Here is a 17,568-nt window from a genome sequence, read left to right on the forward strand (position 1 = left end):
ATTAAGAGATAAGATAGCAACTACAAACACAAAATTAATGCTTCTTCCTCTATAATCAGATAGACGTATGCAAGTTATCCCCACCTTTCCTTCAGAAAAAAATTGGCTATAGTTATTGATCATATAATTTCCTATAGCTGTTCTTAAGCTTCTTTTTTTTTAATGCCTACCTTGCCTAAAATCCACTTACCACAAGCATTTAGATTCCGTACATTTGTTATTAGGACAAAGATGAGAATGACAAAAATAAATAGCTGAGGGGAAAAGTGTGTTGGTAGACTACTCAGAAGTTAAAAGTGAGACTTTGGAAAATTCTCCAGAATGCTGAGGCTCTACACATGCACACAGATTCTAAAATGTAGTCCTACCTTTAACTCGTGCTTGCATTACGTATTATGTCTTACACCCTGTCATATGGAGTTAGAAACATGGAGAGAAAACTCTCTCAAGAGGTTAATCAATAGATATTTACACATTATCTGGTAACAGATAAAGTTCTCAAATTTTAATACACCTGGTAATCTGCTAGCCATAGCGGTAAATATGTCTTCAAAGTAAATTGTATTTCAGGATTCAGCAGCTCTAATCAAACCCCTTATGTCTTATTTTTTACTGTACCATATTGTAAGGAATAAGATGAAATGCAACAGCATATCTATAAAATTACCACTCAAAACTCATTGATAAAAATCACAAGAAAATAGGTATTCATGAACTCTAAAGACCAACCCAAAAGACCAACCCAATTATAATTATGATAAACAAAATCTGAGCATTTTGAATTATAATTCTATTTAACTGAACTAAATTACTACCTTTTAGGGTTTGTTTGGAATTGGTTTTATCTATTCACCAAATGTTTAATTTTCATTTTTATCTGCTGCTGCTATCTATGTTATCACCAATATGAAAACCTGATTTTTTTTTCTACTGAAGCAGTTAAAGTAATTTCAGCAATTCTTTGCTTACGCAAATGCTAATGGCTTTGTTCTGTAGCCTTTTTTTTAATGTATGTGCGAATTGTCTGAATCAAGTCTAAACTCCTTTCTTCAGGGTTAACACTGATGCTATTGAAGCAGTTGCCTTGAATAATCCATCATTCTGTCACCAGAACAAGCCTGGACACTGTCACTGGTTTGACAGAGTCTGAAAATAATGTATCTACAACTCTTAGTGTCTTCAGTACACAAACATAGCTAAAGGATTTATTTCTCTCACAAGGTGAACACACAGCTCTCAGGTTAACAGAAGTTGTGCTCATCTATCTGTGGCAGCACTTATTTGAAGTGACAGTCACACCGGTGGTAGTGCTGAACATTTCATCTTTAATGACCCATAGTTTCCATTTTCTACTTTATACTTTGAAGATGAAGAGTTCTTTACACAATGACATGCTTATGACAAGAAATATACAGGTTTGACAACACACAATAACCACATCAATACAAGGCAATTAATATTTTTCCATTTAAAAAGACAAAAGATGCATAAGACAAGCATAAAACAGGGAAGTTTAGATATTTCTCAATTTTCCCTACTGAAGAAGTTTTGCAGTAACTTATGTAACTTAAAGACTTATGAAATATTTCTTTTCAGTGACATCGGAAGTTAGAATTCAAAACAATCTCTCACTTTAAATATGGAAGTTTCTTCTGCTCTGCAGGGATAGACACCTTTGCATACTTATCACTATCCTTATTGTGGAGCTAAAAAGGTTTTGAACAAAGAACAGAGAAACAAATTCTATTGTTTTAAATGTCTGCCTTACTGCAATCTCATTGGAAATCTTTGCTACCAGAATGGAGATCTAGCCTGGCAGTCTTAAGCACTTACAGTCTGATGCAGTCAGTGGACGGGGCCAACATATCTGAACATCTACAAAGCACTGATACAGTCTGTCTCAGTTAAATGCATTGCTTGGGGCATCTCTAGTTTATTTACATTAATTTCCCAGTTCTCCTATTCAGCATACAAGAAATACAAGCCATTTTAGCCACATAAGATTTAGTTTATCTAGCCCTTGTATAAGATGGAAATTTAAATAAGTGCTGCTTGCAAAATGAGGACAAGTCTAACATCAACTCACAGCAACATCTAACAACAATATCAACTCACTCAGCTGCGCTGTGAAAGCACTGAGCACACGCTGAAACTAGAAGCCTGGATTCTACATTGTCCGTCCTCTCCAGATAAAGCAGAGAAATACCTTGAGTGACCAAATCATGGAGCAACCCTGGCAAAGCAAAAGCACACTGGCATGTCACATGTGAGTGTGACAGAGGTGAAGCAGCACACCTGTTGACCCTACCATTTAAATAAGAACAGAGACTTCCTCTTAAGGGTAGTTTGACTAGATTCACCATTAAAAACAAAATAAAACCCCCAACAAACAGCCAAACCAACTCCAACAATCTGACTTCATATTAAATGGAAAAAAAAATCCAGACCAAAAAAAAAAATCACCAAATTATCAGTCAAAAAGGATGTTAAAAATCTTACCGAAACATTTTTCAGACATTCTTCACAGGACCTCTGGGAAAACTCTGAACATGCTAGAAAAAAAAACCAAAACACACAGAGATTATATATTTTTCTTCAGTAACATCAAGCACTTAACACAATATTTAGCTTTTTATTTTTTCTACTTCTAGATACAAGCAACAATTTTGATCAAAGCAATGAAAGTTCAATATTTCCATTCCAGAAGAACTGTAGCAAACAGAGATACAAAGCATTTAAGTTTTACCTCTGACATAGTTAGGGAAACAATTTAAGCTTACTTGTAACTTCAATTTGCTTTGTCCAAGGACAATGCGGGAGAAAAAAAACCCGCAAGAGCCTCCCTGTATCTCTGCTGAAGTTCTAAGACTTTTACACTTCCCTTTAGAGAACATTCCAAGTTTTGCAGCTTTTGAAGCCTAGCAAAGGCTGACCTTCATGTAGGGTTTCTCCCCCTTCCATAGATATTAACCTTTTTCTGGGGAAAATGTTTAAGAAAACAAAGCTCTCCAAATAACATGATTTTAAATAACACTTAAACAATATTTCCAAACACAGGGGACACAGTTATTTTGTTCAGAGGTCAACAAGAACTCTGACAGAAGTTTGAAAATCCAAGTGATGTGGAAGGCATTAATTAATATTTTCTTTGGATTTTAAAAAACATCTTCTATCCTAAAAAAAGAAAATATTTACTGGTGTTCACATTCCCAGAGGATTCCAGCCAAAGGCTATGACTTTCATTTAGAAGTACTGCATGCTTATAATCTTAACACTGATCTTTTTTTATCTACAATGTAGACATAATTTGCCACCCACAGGACCATGTACATGCCACAGTCTTGGCCTAGATGAACTACTTGACAGATGAGAGGAAGTTTCCTCTTCTGGTCTGAACCTGGATTTTCTTCCAATTATTGTCATTCCTATGATAATTTTTAATATTATTTAATGAAACTAACTTTTGATGCCCTTAATGACATGCTTGAACTCGGTCAGCCCTGAATTGGTCAGGCAGTTGGACTCAATCATCATTGTAGGTCCCTTCCAACTGAAATAGCCTAAGTCCATTCTAAATTATTTCCACATATATCATATAAATATGAGTGCAGAATCTCTCTGAATCAGGAATCCAATTCCACTTTCAATGAATAACAGTGTATTAGTCATAAGCAGTTATCTATTTGACCTAAATTCTTGGCATGTTTTGGGATAACTACATATTTCAATATTCTCTTTTCATAATTCAATATTATACCTTTCTGGTACTAATTCTTACACTAAATGCATTTATGTACCAGTATATTTAGCTTTAATATATTGGTTTAGAAAAAAACACTTACTAGTTTATCCATTGCCAATTAACATGGGTACTGGTACCAGTTAACTGAGAAACAGCCTAAGCGGTAGGGTCCATATACCAATTCATGAAAAAAAACATGAAAAGCAGATTTAGAAATAGTTCTCAGTTTAAACTCAAAAATTTTCAAATGGAATAATGCCACATGGAGTACCACCATGCTTATTATAAAAATACTTCATTATATTTTCAATTTAAGATTTAAAACACCTAAACAAATCAGCTTTCTGAACATGAAGTAACAAGGTATGGTCAGAAGTCTGCAAGTACATTAAAGACTTCTAAAAACATGGTTTAGGTTACATTTTCAGTAACTGAATCATCTACAGCAAAATGAAGAAATGTAATGTTCCTTAGATTCTTATCAAAGGAGGTAATCTCACAAGCTTTTCATGCTGTTTGTCGTCTTTAACTGCCTTCCTACCAACATATTATAGTAGATAACACATATTGACATACAACCAAAAGATTGGGGTTTAAATTATAAAAAAAATTAGACTTCTACTATTTATGTTTATTCTAAAGAACAGTATAGAAGAGTCCTAATGAAAAATACTTCAAAATATATAACCACAACATATTTCTCAAAAATCAAAACATCTTTATGTACTGCTGTTACAAAATTAACATTACCATGAGTGATTAAAAAAAATATATTTTTTCCATTCTGCTTTATGTATTTCTCTGGGTCACATAACTTACAAAGATATTCATATTTCCCACCAGTTACGGTGTTCTCCACAAGAACAGAGGATAGAACAAAACACCTCTCAAACTGAAAAAGAAGAAAAACCCAAACAACCAACCCCACCAATCCACCTTGCTAAAGCAGTATGTGTACCAGCACACTAAACAAAAACAACTTTGAAATTTTTTTTATTCAAAAGGATATCAAGTTGACAATCTCATTGTAATATGTCAAGGGACTACTAGATTATCTTTATCGGGGAAAAAAAATTTGAGCCATCGCACCACTACCAACAATAATCCACATTGTATTTTAAAGAGTATTTATCAAGCATAACCATTCCTTCTATATTGGCACATAACATCAGCATTAATCATCTAACATGTAATAAAATGATAAATCATCCTTACATACGAAGCCTGGTTTACCAAGCAGTGGAAGCATTACTTTGATAAGTGGTGTAACTTTTCCCAACACCTTGCACACAGTGAACTGTAGCTGTATGCAGATTATACTCTCACTAGATAACAAAAAGCTATCACTGTTCATGCACTATTTTTTTAATGACTAGAATTCTGCCCATACATACAGGAATTGTACTATAGTTAATTATACACAAATTATCTGTATGACCTCACTTTCTAGGAGACACACTCATGGATCAGGATAACTGCACAAATACAGAACAAAGGCTGTTCCTCCACAAAATACAGGTAAAACAGAACAGCACTGACAATAAAGCTCTATTTTGTTTAAAAACAGCTTTCCCCTCTCCCCTTTCTAATATGTATATGTGCATGAAGGTAGCATATGCAGAGAGATATATGTTTAGGGGTTTTTTTAAAGGAATATGGTGCTCTAGACCAGCATACAATAAGGACTGAGGACTGCTATACAACCTTAAGATCAGTGACTTTTTTTTTTGGGGGGGGGGGGCCTCTTGCTATTCCACTGGAAAAAAAACAAACAGTGAGACTGCTCAGTCAGAAGCCTTTCAACACCTACACTAAGCTTCTTCATAGCTAGTTTATTTTAATGTGTTCTCTGCCCCAATTCTCAGGACAACACTGTTCTTCAACTTAAATAGTTGTTCCCTCCTACTGTACTACCTCCTACTGTACTTCCCTCCTACTTTCAACCAAGTACTCTTATTCCCCCTCAGCCTTCCTTCTGCTCCAGCAAGTAAAGCCATACTTTTCTAGGTATTTTTTTCAAGCAGGGAAAAATACAACCTTTCTAGCCCTGCTTTGTGCTAGTCCAACTCTGTTGAACACAGGTGCTGAACCTGCAGAATATTTAAACAGGATGGCATACAAGGTCCCACAGTCTTGCAGAACTACTGTAAAACTGCCATCTCTCTCTTCACAAAAGCATCACTTCAGTAACTGGTATGCATCTAATAGTTAACAAGTCTACCTCCCTACTTTTTTCCAACTATTTTAATTTAAGATTAAAATTATAATACTAGTCATATGGCATAACAATCCATTTTTTACTTTTCACTTGAATCTTATTTCTAATATTTATTCTTTAAAGGTCACCCACATCTTTCTGCATAGTATCATGATCCTCCATATCAACACCCAACTTCGTGTCATGAGCAAAGTGCTAAACTCACATAACAATAACAGTATGTGAAAAGTTCTTTCCTAGGGAATCCATAAGCAACTCCACTACCAATTCAGCCCAATTTTTGGCTCCAACCAAACCCTTTGGTTTCACCTATGTTTCTCAGAACTACTAGAAAGACATTGATCAACTTGCAGTTGTTAGCAGGTCTACCTTTTATTCTTTCCTCTGAGAAACACTGACAGTTCCCTTGCTCTTCTGCCTCAAGTTAGTTGTCTCACAAAGTTGGATACCTCCTGTTCAAATATAGACCCTTCCATAAAAGAAATGAAACACCTCAAATTGGACTCTAAAAACACATGCCAACATCCACTTGAGATACCCTAATTTAATGCAAACTAACCCGACATGTACCTTTCTGGTCACAGCTGCTAATGGCAACCAAATTTAAGGACGAGCTTCACCAACTGCTTTCCAAAAGCAGCTATGAGATAAACGATTCCAACAGAGCAAACAGGATGGCAAGAGCATCTCCGCCAGCTTCTCCTTCCAAGCCACATTCCTCATCATCAGTCAGGGCAGAGAAAACCTAGGCGACTGCCGTCTCCTTGCAGCAAAACTCCTGATAACCCCACGGCCCCACAAGCCAGCCAGCAGTACAAGCCCTCCTGCCATCGCCCCTTCCTTTGGCCGGAAGCTTGGAGCCAGCCCCTCGGGAGCAGGCTGCCTGTCCTGTCCCAGCAGCGGCGAGGGAGGGCAGCCGAGCCAGAAGCCGCACGGGCGGCTGCCCTCCCGCCACACGGAACCAGCCCGGTCCGAGGCAGGGGACGAGGACTAAGGCAAACCCCCGAGCGCCGCCAACTCTCCAGAAGGCGCTGCCGGGCGGCGCTCGGCGCCTGCAGGCCTCGGGGCGAGCAGAGGCCTCTGCCCGTCCCTCCCGCCGTGTCCCCCGCAGCCCTGCTCAGGGGAGAGCGCGGCCCTCCAGAGAGAAACACCGCGGGAAGGCCCCACAGTCCGCACCCCCGGACGAGCCCCTCCGCGAGGAGAAAGGAAACGGCTCCGCGCTGCCCCACGGCTCCCCGCCCCTCTCTTACCCTGCACCGGTGCTGGCGGAGCCGTGGCGGTGAGGTGCGCCAGCCCCACCCCGGCGCGGCCCCACACCAGCGCCAAGCCCAGCAGCCACAGCCGCGGCGCCTCCATCGCCGCGCTGGGCAGGGGCCGCGCTCGCACCAGGAACAGACCGCGCGCAGGCGCAACGGCCCCCAGCGGGGGGCGGGGCGGGCGGAGGCAGCGCGTCTCACAGCGGGCCGGCCGTAGGGCGCGGAGCGGGGAGCCGGCTTTATAGGCCGGGGTCTCGCCCTGCAGGCGCCGGGACCGGGTGTTTCACCTTCCGTGAGCTCCCGGTGCGGGCGGCCTGCGCTGGGTGTGCCTGTGGTGTCAGCGTCCCTTTGGCCACCTGTGCGAGCGGCCGAGCCATGGCTGCAAGTCACTCACAGTCATTTGTAGGCTCAGTTCTGTGATATAGCAGGCCTTTTCCCCCTCCTTCAAGGCTTATTCTTTTTTTTATTTGACCCTCTTTTTTCCTATCTTTGCTGTGTCGACTCTTCCGGTCCCTGTGAGGGCAGGGAGGAGGCGAGGATCCCTTGCCCTGTCTCCTGCTTGCTGGTGACTTTCAGTGAGGATGGCCAGCAGGCTGCCAAAGCCAGTAGAGCCAACAAAGGTACTGCAAGTCAGGGCTGGCCAGAGAAAGGAATAAAGAGACAGAGGCAGAGGTGAAAATTTGCCATGACCTTCCCATTTTAAAAGGTTAATGAGCTGTTGGTTTTCTGCTGTGACCCACCTCTTAGGGCCTTGCAGAAGCATGTAGTGCTCTTTGAAGTGCCCGGGGGTATACAAAACACCCAGATAGGGCTGCAAGGTATGACACGGGAATGAAAGAAATAGACCCCAAGCCCTCTGAGATGGCAGGGGAAGGATGCATAGGAAACTGTGGGCATCTCAATGGCGCTAGATGACTGCGGTTAGGTGCTGAATCAAGTCCTTAATGGCCAATGAAGTGAGATACCTTGCTATGCTTTGACAGCCAGCCTTGCTTTAATTAAGTCATCCTATAGCTGAGCTTTGTTAGCCTCTCTGTGATCATGTTCAGGAATGGGAAGTTTGATATTGGGCAATCAATGGCCAAAGTACTGGTGCAGGTTTTTTTAGTGCTGAACAACCCTGCTTCAAGTAGGAAGCAAACACTCCCTCCAAGTATGGCACTGTTTCAGTCAGCAGTGACTCCAGTTACTTGTGACCTTCCTTCTCAAACATGGCAGCATTTAGACCACTTTTATTAGTCTTGTGTAATGACATCATTGTTGTTATTGAAAGTACTGCGATTGGTTTGCAGGCATAGGGAGAGCAGCTTTTCGCTGTTTGAGATGCTTTTGCAAATGCACTTGAGCCTTAATGAGGAATAAGATTAATGTTCTTCACAGTGCTTGACCTTGCCATCCTATCTAACTTTAGACACATGATTCACCTTACTGCAGAGATTAATCTCCCTAAAATTCCACACAGTAAGAGATGAGTAGCTCCAGGAAAGTTCAGAGGGAATTAGGATAAGTGCTGGTAACTCTGGCGACTTAGGCCAGTGCATAAAATTAAAGGGAACACAGCTGAGTCTTGTTGCTTGGTTCTAAGGCTGTTGGCCTTCAAAGCTGATAGAGTGCTATACCGCACCAGGATGGCTTTGTGAGAGATTTGGCACTTTCAGCAAGGGCTGATTGGAAGGTGCTCTTACCTTAAATGAAGTTTCAACCTGTGCATTAAAAAGTTATTTACATTTCATTTTGCCTATATCATCTTTGGATTTTTGCCAGCAGCACTAGAGTCCCTGCCTCTCAGTTTTCAGGGAGTGTTAGAAAAATAAAGTCAAAGTGTGGGTGTATGGGCCGTATGGAAAACAAGATGTTTTTCCCTGAGCTTAATGTAGGACAATACTGACTCACGACTTCAGCCTTCTTCAGCTGGATGAATCATAGAATCATAGAATAGTTTGGGTTGGAAGGGACCTTTAAAGGTCACCTAGTCCAACCCCTCTGCAATGAGCAGGGACACCTGAAGACCAGGTGTTGCCATGTGTTCAAGTCTATAAATCTTTATGCTCTGAAACACTTCTTTTTTTCTTGGGATGTGCTCTTGGAATAGTAAAGACACACAGATGAGTGACAAAGACTAGCAAAGATAAGGAACTGTTTACATAGATAGTAATAATTCAATAGACTATAGCTAAGGAGGCATACCACAGAGATGTATAAAGTCATGAGTGGCACAGAAAAAGTGAACACGGAATGACTGCCTTTTGTAATACAAGACCTAGAGGGCATTGAACACAACTATCAAGTGGAAGATTGAAAACAAAAGTACTTAGAAGAAAATAAAGTGCTTAAAGTATAGCTAAGTTGTGATATTAAAGACACAAAAAGTTTAGATTAGTCCAAAAAGATTGGATTTTTTTTTTCCATGAGTATGTCTCTAACAGTTATTAAATACCAAGATATCACCTCTGGTTCAGAAAGTCCCTGAACCACACTGCCAGAAGCTGTGTGCAATTGCCAAGGAAGATGCATTATATGATTGCTTTATTCTGACATTCTTCTTTAGGCATCTGTTGTTGACTGCCATTTTAGGCTAAAAGTGTCCTTGAAATGACTTTATATAGCTGTTCTCATTAATTTTCTTTTTCTCAAAAGCTTATGTTGTATTCCACATTATTTTGATTAAATGTACTGAATTATGTTTGAGGCAGAGGGGAAGTCCTCTAGCTAATTTTTTGTATCTTAGTTTGGATGGTTTTATATGTTCAGTGAAGAATGACTTATAAAACAGCTCAAATTCCAAGCCAGAGTTTGTGATCTTTCCTTGATTTGCTTCTAGCATGGTTATTCTAAAGGAAGTATCTTTTAGCTGGAGCAAAGAGTTATGGAAGAGATGGAAAAAAAGAATTTGCTAAGAGCTCTTTGGAAGTATGGTTACATCCATCTTCTCTGATCTAGCTTTGTTATTCCTTTGGGGGACAAAAACATTAATATAATTTATGAACAGCTATGTTAATTCTCTCACAATAGCTATACCTACAGTAATGAATCACTTTTTTTCTTGATTAGGTAACCACTCCCTCAGCAGACATAAATTCCCAGGAAATGGAGTGTAGAAGACATGAAAAAGTGATCTACCAAGAAACTGGGTTTGGAACAAGCAGTATGTATTAAGATTACAAATAAAAAGAAAATCTCAGAACTTAAACAGATTTTGCTTTTTTCTATCATAATTCCATATTCATTTCAAATGATAACAAGAATTTTTCTGCCAGCTCTGTAGATTCTGCCTGGGGCTTTTAACAGTGTTTCTACTTGTACATTTTCAGCAGCAGCTCTGGCCAGGGTCCCTTTTCCTCACCTCTGCTCCAGCTCCTCCCTTGTGATAGAACAGCTGAATGAGCCATTCACTGGCTAGCTGAACAAAGAGTGGATTTGGCTGACAGAGTCTTGTCTTCTTTTTTTAGCTGGTTTATTTTTCATTATTACCAGTGCTAACAATCTCAAAGGTGACATATGAGTTACAAAGTCTGTGTGTGTTCAGTTGATTCCCTTAATGACAGTATTACTTCATCACCATGAATGAGTTTACCCAGCTTGCCTGATTACAATATGCATAAATAATTCAGCTGATAAGTCATGTAAGTGATTAGAATGTCACTTTTTTGCTTTGCTGTGTTGGGCTTACGAATATAGGCCCTGGTAAAAGGCATTTTACCGCAGCAATACATTGTTCAAAAAGGTTGTTTTAGTTTGTGGCTGGCTGGAGCATCAATGTATCTTCAGGTTGCAATTTGATGTGTACTTAGATCAGCGTTCCCACAAAAAGCAGTCTGTGCTTCTCTCCCTGAATGCTTGTTCTTGCATCCAACAAACACTGTGGTATATGAACAAAAACATTTCTGCAGTCCTATAGTGAACTGATGCAGCTGAAAGTTTGTTTTTCAGCTAGATCAGTGATACGCTAGCTGGGTCACTGAGCAGGGGACCAAATTCTTGTGCTGGCACAGCAGAGGAGGAATTGTGAGGACATGACTAGTATCCCAGGTAAGAAGGAGGACCTTTTTTTTTTTTTTTTTCAGTTGCAGGACCAGCTTAAATGCATGTTGGCTTCATACTAAGGCTTTGCTGAAGTCATGCAAGAGGCTACGTGTGAGGTCTAGTACTTTGTTACAGTGGGGTACTAACTGTGATTAAATACCTACAGGGAACAGATCTGCTGAGTAAGAATATGCACCTTTATATAGTCATCCTTAAGGGTGTATTCAGATTTTAATAAATTGGCTCTTACAACTATCTTCTTAAAATTCAAAGTATTAATAATGCCATTTTATAGAGGAAAACGTGCAGCCATGACTTCAGGCTATTTCTCAAGGTCAAATAAAGAAAATTAGATCTTCCAGGTCAATATCCACCTTCTGTTGTATAATAACCACCCTTCCATAAATAATCTTCACTGAAACAGAACTCCTAGAGATCCTAATAATTAGAAGTGGTAAGTATCATAAACAGATTAGCTCCAGTCCTGTGAATACACAGATAGCAAATATTTGCAGGGATTAGAACAATGCAGTATAGAGGGGAAATGATATACTTTATTCAAGGTTTTGCAATTTTGCTATAAATACAATGGCCCAATTTCATCTTTCAAGTAAACCCTGAGATTAAACCAGAGATTAAACTGGCTGTTAAATGGCCTTAATAAATTCAGGCATGATCAGCTGAATACTACTGGGACAGCTAAAGTAAGTCAGTCTTCTCAATTGATGTGGGCCCTTGCTGTCATGGAAATAAGATTTGCACCCACAGTGATTTTTGACTTGCAAAGAAAGAGCCTAGAGGAATATACAGGATCAGTTCAGTATCTCTGCTAAGAGTGGTGGTAAATAGCAGCTGATTTTCTTTGTTTGCCATTGCACAATACTCAGGTGACCACACACTTAATATTTAGGGAGTAAACATACTGTTCAAAGAGTATCTACATAATTACTCAATTATCTTGTGGCTATACTGAGAGATAAAAATGTTAGTCTCATCAAAAAAGGCATATAGTGAAAATTTTTGCCTTCTGACTCTCACAGCTCATGTTACATGTGAGGTTTTTTTTTAGAAGGAATAGTTGTGAATAGCACTGCTATGCGCACTGTTCTGCAGAATGGTTAATAGTACTGAATCACTGTCTAATTGAATTATATTCTATTGTTAGATTTATTGTAATACTACTGTGACCAAAATGACAAGCCAAGTGCTTCAAAACTTGTATTTTGTTAAAATCTGGCAATGCATAAACAGCTGTTAACATTTAGTCCTCTCTAATATTTCAAACAAGGGACAGCAATGAATTTTCTAATATGACATGTACTGAGCTGATCACTTCTAGCAGGGCTAACTAATTTATTTTGAAAACCATTGGACTTATCTAGACAAAGACTAATTGTTAAATGCAGCGTTTCTTGGATGGAAGGGCTGATTTGTTTTTTGGCTGAGCAGTGTTGCACAAAAAATGGACAGAATATTTGTTTAAGAAAAATAATGACTGGGACCTTGGCATAGGGTGTTGTTCAGATCTGCCAAACAGGCCGGTTGGTTGCAGTTTGGGTAGCGACCTGAGTCGCTGGATCAGACGAGACTCCCCTAACCGCTTCTCTGCTCAGTTCTCACATCCCAGCTGGCCACTGATCCTGCATGACTACTTCAGCACATGCATTATCCATTGCTATAGATTATTTTAAACTAAAACATCTTACTGTATTAACTATGTACAAAAATATTGTCCTGTATGACCATTTCTGCATCTACAGGAATGGTTCCTACAGACTGTTTACAAGCATCTTATCTGCATTCAATCTGGTCAGTTCTGCAGCAGAAACCACCAGGACTCTCTGGAAGGGCCACATTATCCACCCAGGATGTTAAATGATACATTTAGGCATAGAAATTTGTCTTGGCACAGCAGAAGCTGCCTGTGAGGAATCCTCAGGACTGTCTGAAATACCCACCTGAAGGTCTCCTGCAAGAGTTAATCAAATCCTTTGTTGTGGAGGTGGTGAGAAGCTGGGTCTGTCACTTTGTCTTTGCTCAGTTGAGTGTCTCTTCTGTGCAGAGACTAGCTGAGGAGTTCCTGGACCACCCAGGGAGTTAATGAGTTTAGTGCACTGAGCTTGCACACAGGGACATCCCTAAGACCCAGCTACACCACAATTATAACTAAAGGATGACTTGACTTTCATCCATATGTCTCATGAAACTTAAATTCCACAGCTCTTGCCACAGCACCTCTGTAATTTAAAACCGTGCTGAACAGCATTCATTTCGCTGTGAAATAAGGTAGGCAACTCGTGATTTACTGCGGGTTGCCTTCATCTTGTGGTTTAACCAGGCACAGGCTTTCCCTGGGAACATGGCTATAATGCCACACGGATCACGCTATTTTGCTTTCTGCTGTTTAAAATTGCTGTCACTCTTTAGAGAAGTCTGTTTCCAAGATTCTGCTTTTTTCCCCTAGAATGAATTAATGTAATGAGAATTAATTGCATGTTTTGTATTTATCATTAGCTTTGCCTTATTAAATCTCCTCAGTTATAGCTGGGGCAAGAGAGACATTGTAGAGCTGCAGTCAGTTGGGGTAGGGTAAACAGGAGAGTCACAAAATGGAACAGCCCAATAAAAGAAGGGTCCTGTTGCATTCCAGCAATTAATAACTCCACTTGCTTGAAGCTATTGGCTTAACAAACTGGCAGAAAATGTCCTTTGGCTGCTATTTCCCAGGCCTTATCTAACTTCTGAAAGATTTCTTTTGTTAAAACTGATAAAGATCAGCTAACGATTAATGCCAAAGTATGGGAGAAGTATTAACCCACACAGCTGCTCTTATTTAGTCCATTTGCTAAACTGTGTGGGGACCAGATTTTCTCCTGGCATTTCACAATCTATATCATATAAGTTAACAAACTGTTTCAGTTGGACACTGGATCTTTTTCTTGATACTGTGTATTTCCTGGCCTGTCATCACTTCAGCTTTTCTTCCCCCTGCTGCAGACTCAGATTTGGTTCAGAATGCTATATAGCTTTGAAAACACTGTAGTACTGACATCTCACATATCTCTGTTCTGATTATTTTCAATATAAAGTGCTAATATAATTTGCTCCTTGAATCAACTGAAGTAATTCAAGAATCCTAATACCAAGACATCTTGCTGTAGCTTTGATCTATCTTCCTCTCTCCATCATCTTAATTCAGGCTAATTAAGAAGAAATTGTATCTGTATCTAGTTATTTTCCAGGATTTTTGTGCAGTATCACTTCTACACCATTGCAGAAAAGGAATCCCTTCTATTCTTCTTTCATATGCAATACAAAATTCCCATATTTAAAAATAGGAATGTATCATTCCAGCACACATCCCAGAATTACTTAACGTGGAATCTTGACTGTAGCAATTACTTATATCTTGCTCCTTTGAAGAAGTTGAGATACAGAGAAGTTAGTGTCGATTACCATGTTACTAAGTTTCACAAGATAGACTCAGCTGTATTATCCAAAGCAGAGAACTACTGTTTCACAAAGCAGTAGTATTACAAGTGTTCCATGGGACACAGCATCCTGCCCAAATCTCCTTGCTTGTGGTATGGATCTGTGATGTCGAGAATTCGGGATTTTACAAATGTCTGCCTTTACACACCAGACATTTTCAAAACAACTCTGATCAAATCTTTGTTTCAATTTACAGACCATTGCTTTCTAAACAGCAGGTGACAGATTTCTTTACTGCTGAATCACACACTGAATGACGATTTTCAATTTAACCCTGATGTCCAAATTTCTGGTGTTTTCCTCCATACTTGTGCCAATGGAAGAGGAAGTCCTGCCTTCTCTACATTCTCCCTTCTTACGTTCAGTCACAGTTATGCAGCAAGAGACACAAAATGCATGGTGCTTGGACACAGACAATATTTTCAGGAAATATAATAATCACTTCAAGCCATATAGGAAAGTTTAAGAGCTCAAGAAAACAAATGAATAGCTTTCAGCCATTAGGAACTTGTGTTTATTCCTGTTAGGAGAAAGATGTGACAGCTGGGCACAGAAATAGACCAAAGAAAATGCGTTAAATTGCTACAGTAGATGATTATCAATAGCAAAATGAAATGCAAAACATTGTAAAAATAGCTGTGAGAAAGAATAATTTCCAGGACCAACCCAGGAAGCATGATCAATTTTAGTTTGCTAATTTGCAATAGTATTCAAGCGAATTCAGTCATGGGCTGTGTTATCTATGACAGACCATACAGAAGCTTCTACAGACACTCATGCCATCTCTGGTGCCCTGCAAAAAAAAAAAAAAAAAAAAAAAGCAGGTGTCACCTGAGACATTGTCTTGTAAAAGATGCCTGCTGGAGGGCTGCTGTGGAAATCTGGACCCAGAGAACTGGCTTGCCCAGGCTAGGAAAGCAGGGAGAAGAGCCTGGAATTCTTTTGGGAATGGGGCTGCCCATGAAACAAAGACAGCTATGATGCATAGAAAGGGTCTTAGAAGAAAAGCACAATTTTCTAGGGACAGAGACTGTCAAAGGCAACCTTTCTTCTCAAGAAATGGTAATTTACTTAGCTGACTTGAGAGTCAAACTCAAAAGCTGCAGGGTTTTTTGTACTTCAGTATGCATACACAAGCAGCTCAGAGGCATATTTCATCAAATTATGTTATTTTCATGTTATCTATCTAATAAGACCGTTTTGAGTTATTTTCCTGTGTTTCAAACCAACAAGTCTCTGTGATGTGTTTGAATCTTACCGTGAGTACTGAAATCTAGTCCAAGCAAATTCTGTTCTGCCCAGCATTCAAGATCTCCTACAGGAGCTCTAAGCAGATTAGTGCTGAGAGCCTGTGAGAATTATAGCTCTCAGATGACTTCTCAAGTGAGGCATACAGGCATCAGCTGCTAAGATTAGTGGTTCTCAAGGTTCTCATAACTCCTTGGCTAATTAAGGTGCAGCCACATGGCATTTGAAAGTGTACATGCAAACTAACTGCAACTGATGTACCATAACGAACGATGAAGTCTGTAACCCAGCGGCAGCTGACAAAAGAACTGCTGAAAGCCCCATCCAGCACTCAGCATTTGCTAAGCCGCAATGCCAGAAACCTCATGTGTTGGGGCTGCCTATGTGCCACCAAGCTTGCAGAGACAGCTCTTTCCCAGTTGTTAGGCTGACTCTCCCAATTACTTGCAAGAGAAATGTCCTCATCTCTGCAGTTTTGGAGGTCAACAGCATTTGGTCAGAGCTGCAGATGGCAACTCAGATCTGAAGGTGCCTGCCCCGCAAGCCTAAGAAAGAACAGAAAGGTGATTTTTTTTTTTTTTTTTTATGACTGGGCTTGTATTCTCAAGGCCTTCTCTGGGAGATGTATAATTGAATCAAGCAGAATAGGCAGCCACAGAAGGCAGCCAAATTTGTGCAGTCTGGTTTATCTGCAGCTGTACTGTAAAAAAAAATATGCCCTCCCACTGAGCCTATTTGGTGAGCACACAATTCCTTGTCAGATGCTTCCTGAGGTGATACTTTTACCAGGAAATTTGACCTGTCTGTAGAACACCTTAGCACAGCAGTAGAAAGAACCTGAGCATTTTATTGTTGCTGACTTGATTAAAGAGTCAAAACAGTGCAATAGTCGTCATCCATGATGCTGAGTTTTCAAACGGAGATAACACTAAACCGTTCGGATCTAACCTATAAGCTAATGCAAATATCTTAATATTTGGCAGTATTCATCTATTAAAAAATTAGCTCTTTTCCTTATTAATATCATTATCAGTTGAGACTTCTTAAGACATACATAGTTTAAAGCAGCGTAATCTTCAAGTTCAATAAAAAAGTCAACTCTCTTTTATGCTTCATTACCTTTTTTCCTTACCATACCTTCTTTTTCTAAGTGAATTAGGATGATGTGAAAGAAAAGGGAACAAACTTCAAAACATTTTGAAACATGATTTTTTGCCTTGCTAATAAACGTTCAATGTTTTTCTTGAAATGCAGCATTTTTCAACAACTTCTACAATTAATAAACACAACCCAGCTTAAAAATAATTCAAATTAACACAGTCTTTCTTATGTAAATTACTCATTAAGTGAGAAAACAAAGGACTCAAAGAAAGGCTTCATGAAGAATCAACCTAAGGCTGCCATCTTGCCTTTCTACTTCCACTGACATATTCCTGCTGCCTCTGTTGTGTTGGCAGTAGAGCTCGTGACTAGGAGGCAGACCAGATTAGCCACCCGGGAGGCTGAAAACTAAATAAGCAGAGAAGAAGATAAATAGCAAAAGGAGCAAGAAGATGGGATTTCATCCTCTGGTAGCAGACAATATTTAC

At 39.6% G+C, this 17,568-nt stretch overlaps 1 protein-coding gene across 2 annotated transcripts in view; it reads right to left on the reverse strand.

The window, feature by feature from the left end:
• Positions 1–7,370, reverse strand: part of PTTG1IP2 (PTTG1IP family member 2) — a 31,901-nt gene extending 24,531 nt beyond the window's left edge. For both annotated transcript variants that reach the window (XM_072854297.1, XM_072854296.1), the window contains exons 1-2: positions 7,211–7,370; positions 2,500–2,552 (exon numbers count right to left, since the gene is read on the reverse strand). In XM_072854297.1, the coding sequence (XP_072710398.1) occupies positions 2,500–2,552; positions 7,211–7,316 (159 nt within the window). In that variant the 5' untranslated portion in view covers positions 7,317–7,370. The remainder of the gene's footprint in view (positions 1–2,499; positions 2,553–7,210) is intronic.
• Positions 7,371–17,568: the final 10,198 nt, after the last annotated feature.

This window comes from Ciconia boyciana, chromosome 2, assembly GCF_034638445.1.
Source record: "Ciconia boyciana chromosome 2, ASM3463844v1, whole genome shotgun sequence".
NCBI lineage: Eukaryota > Metazoa > Chordata > Aves > Ciconiiformes > Ciconiidae > Ciconia > Ciconia boyciana.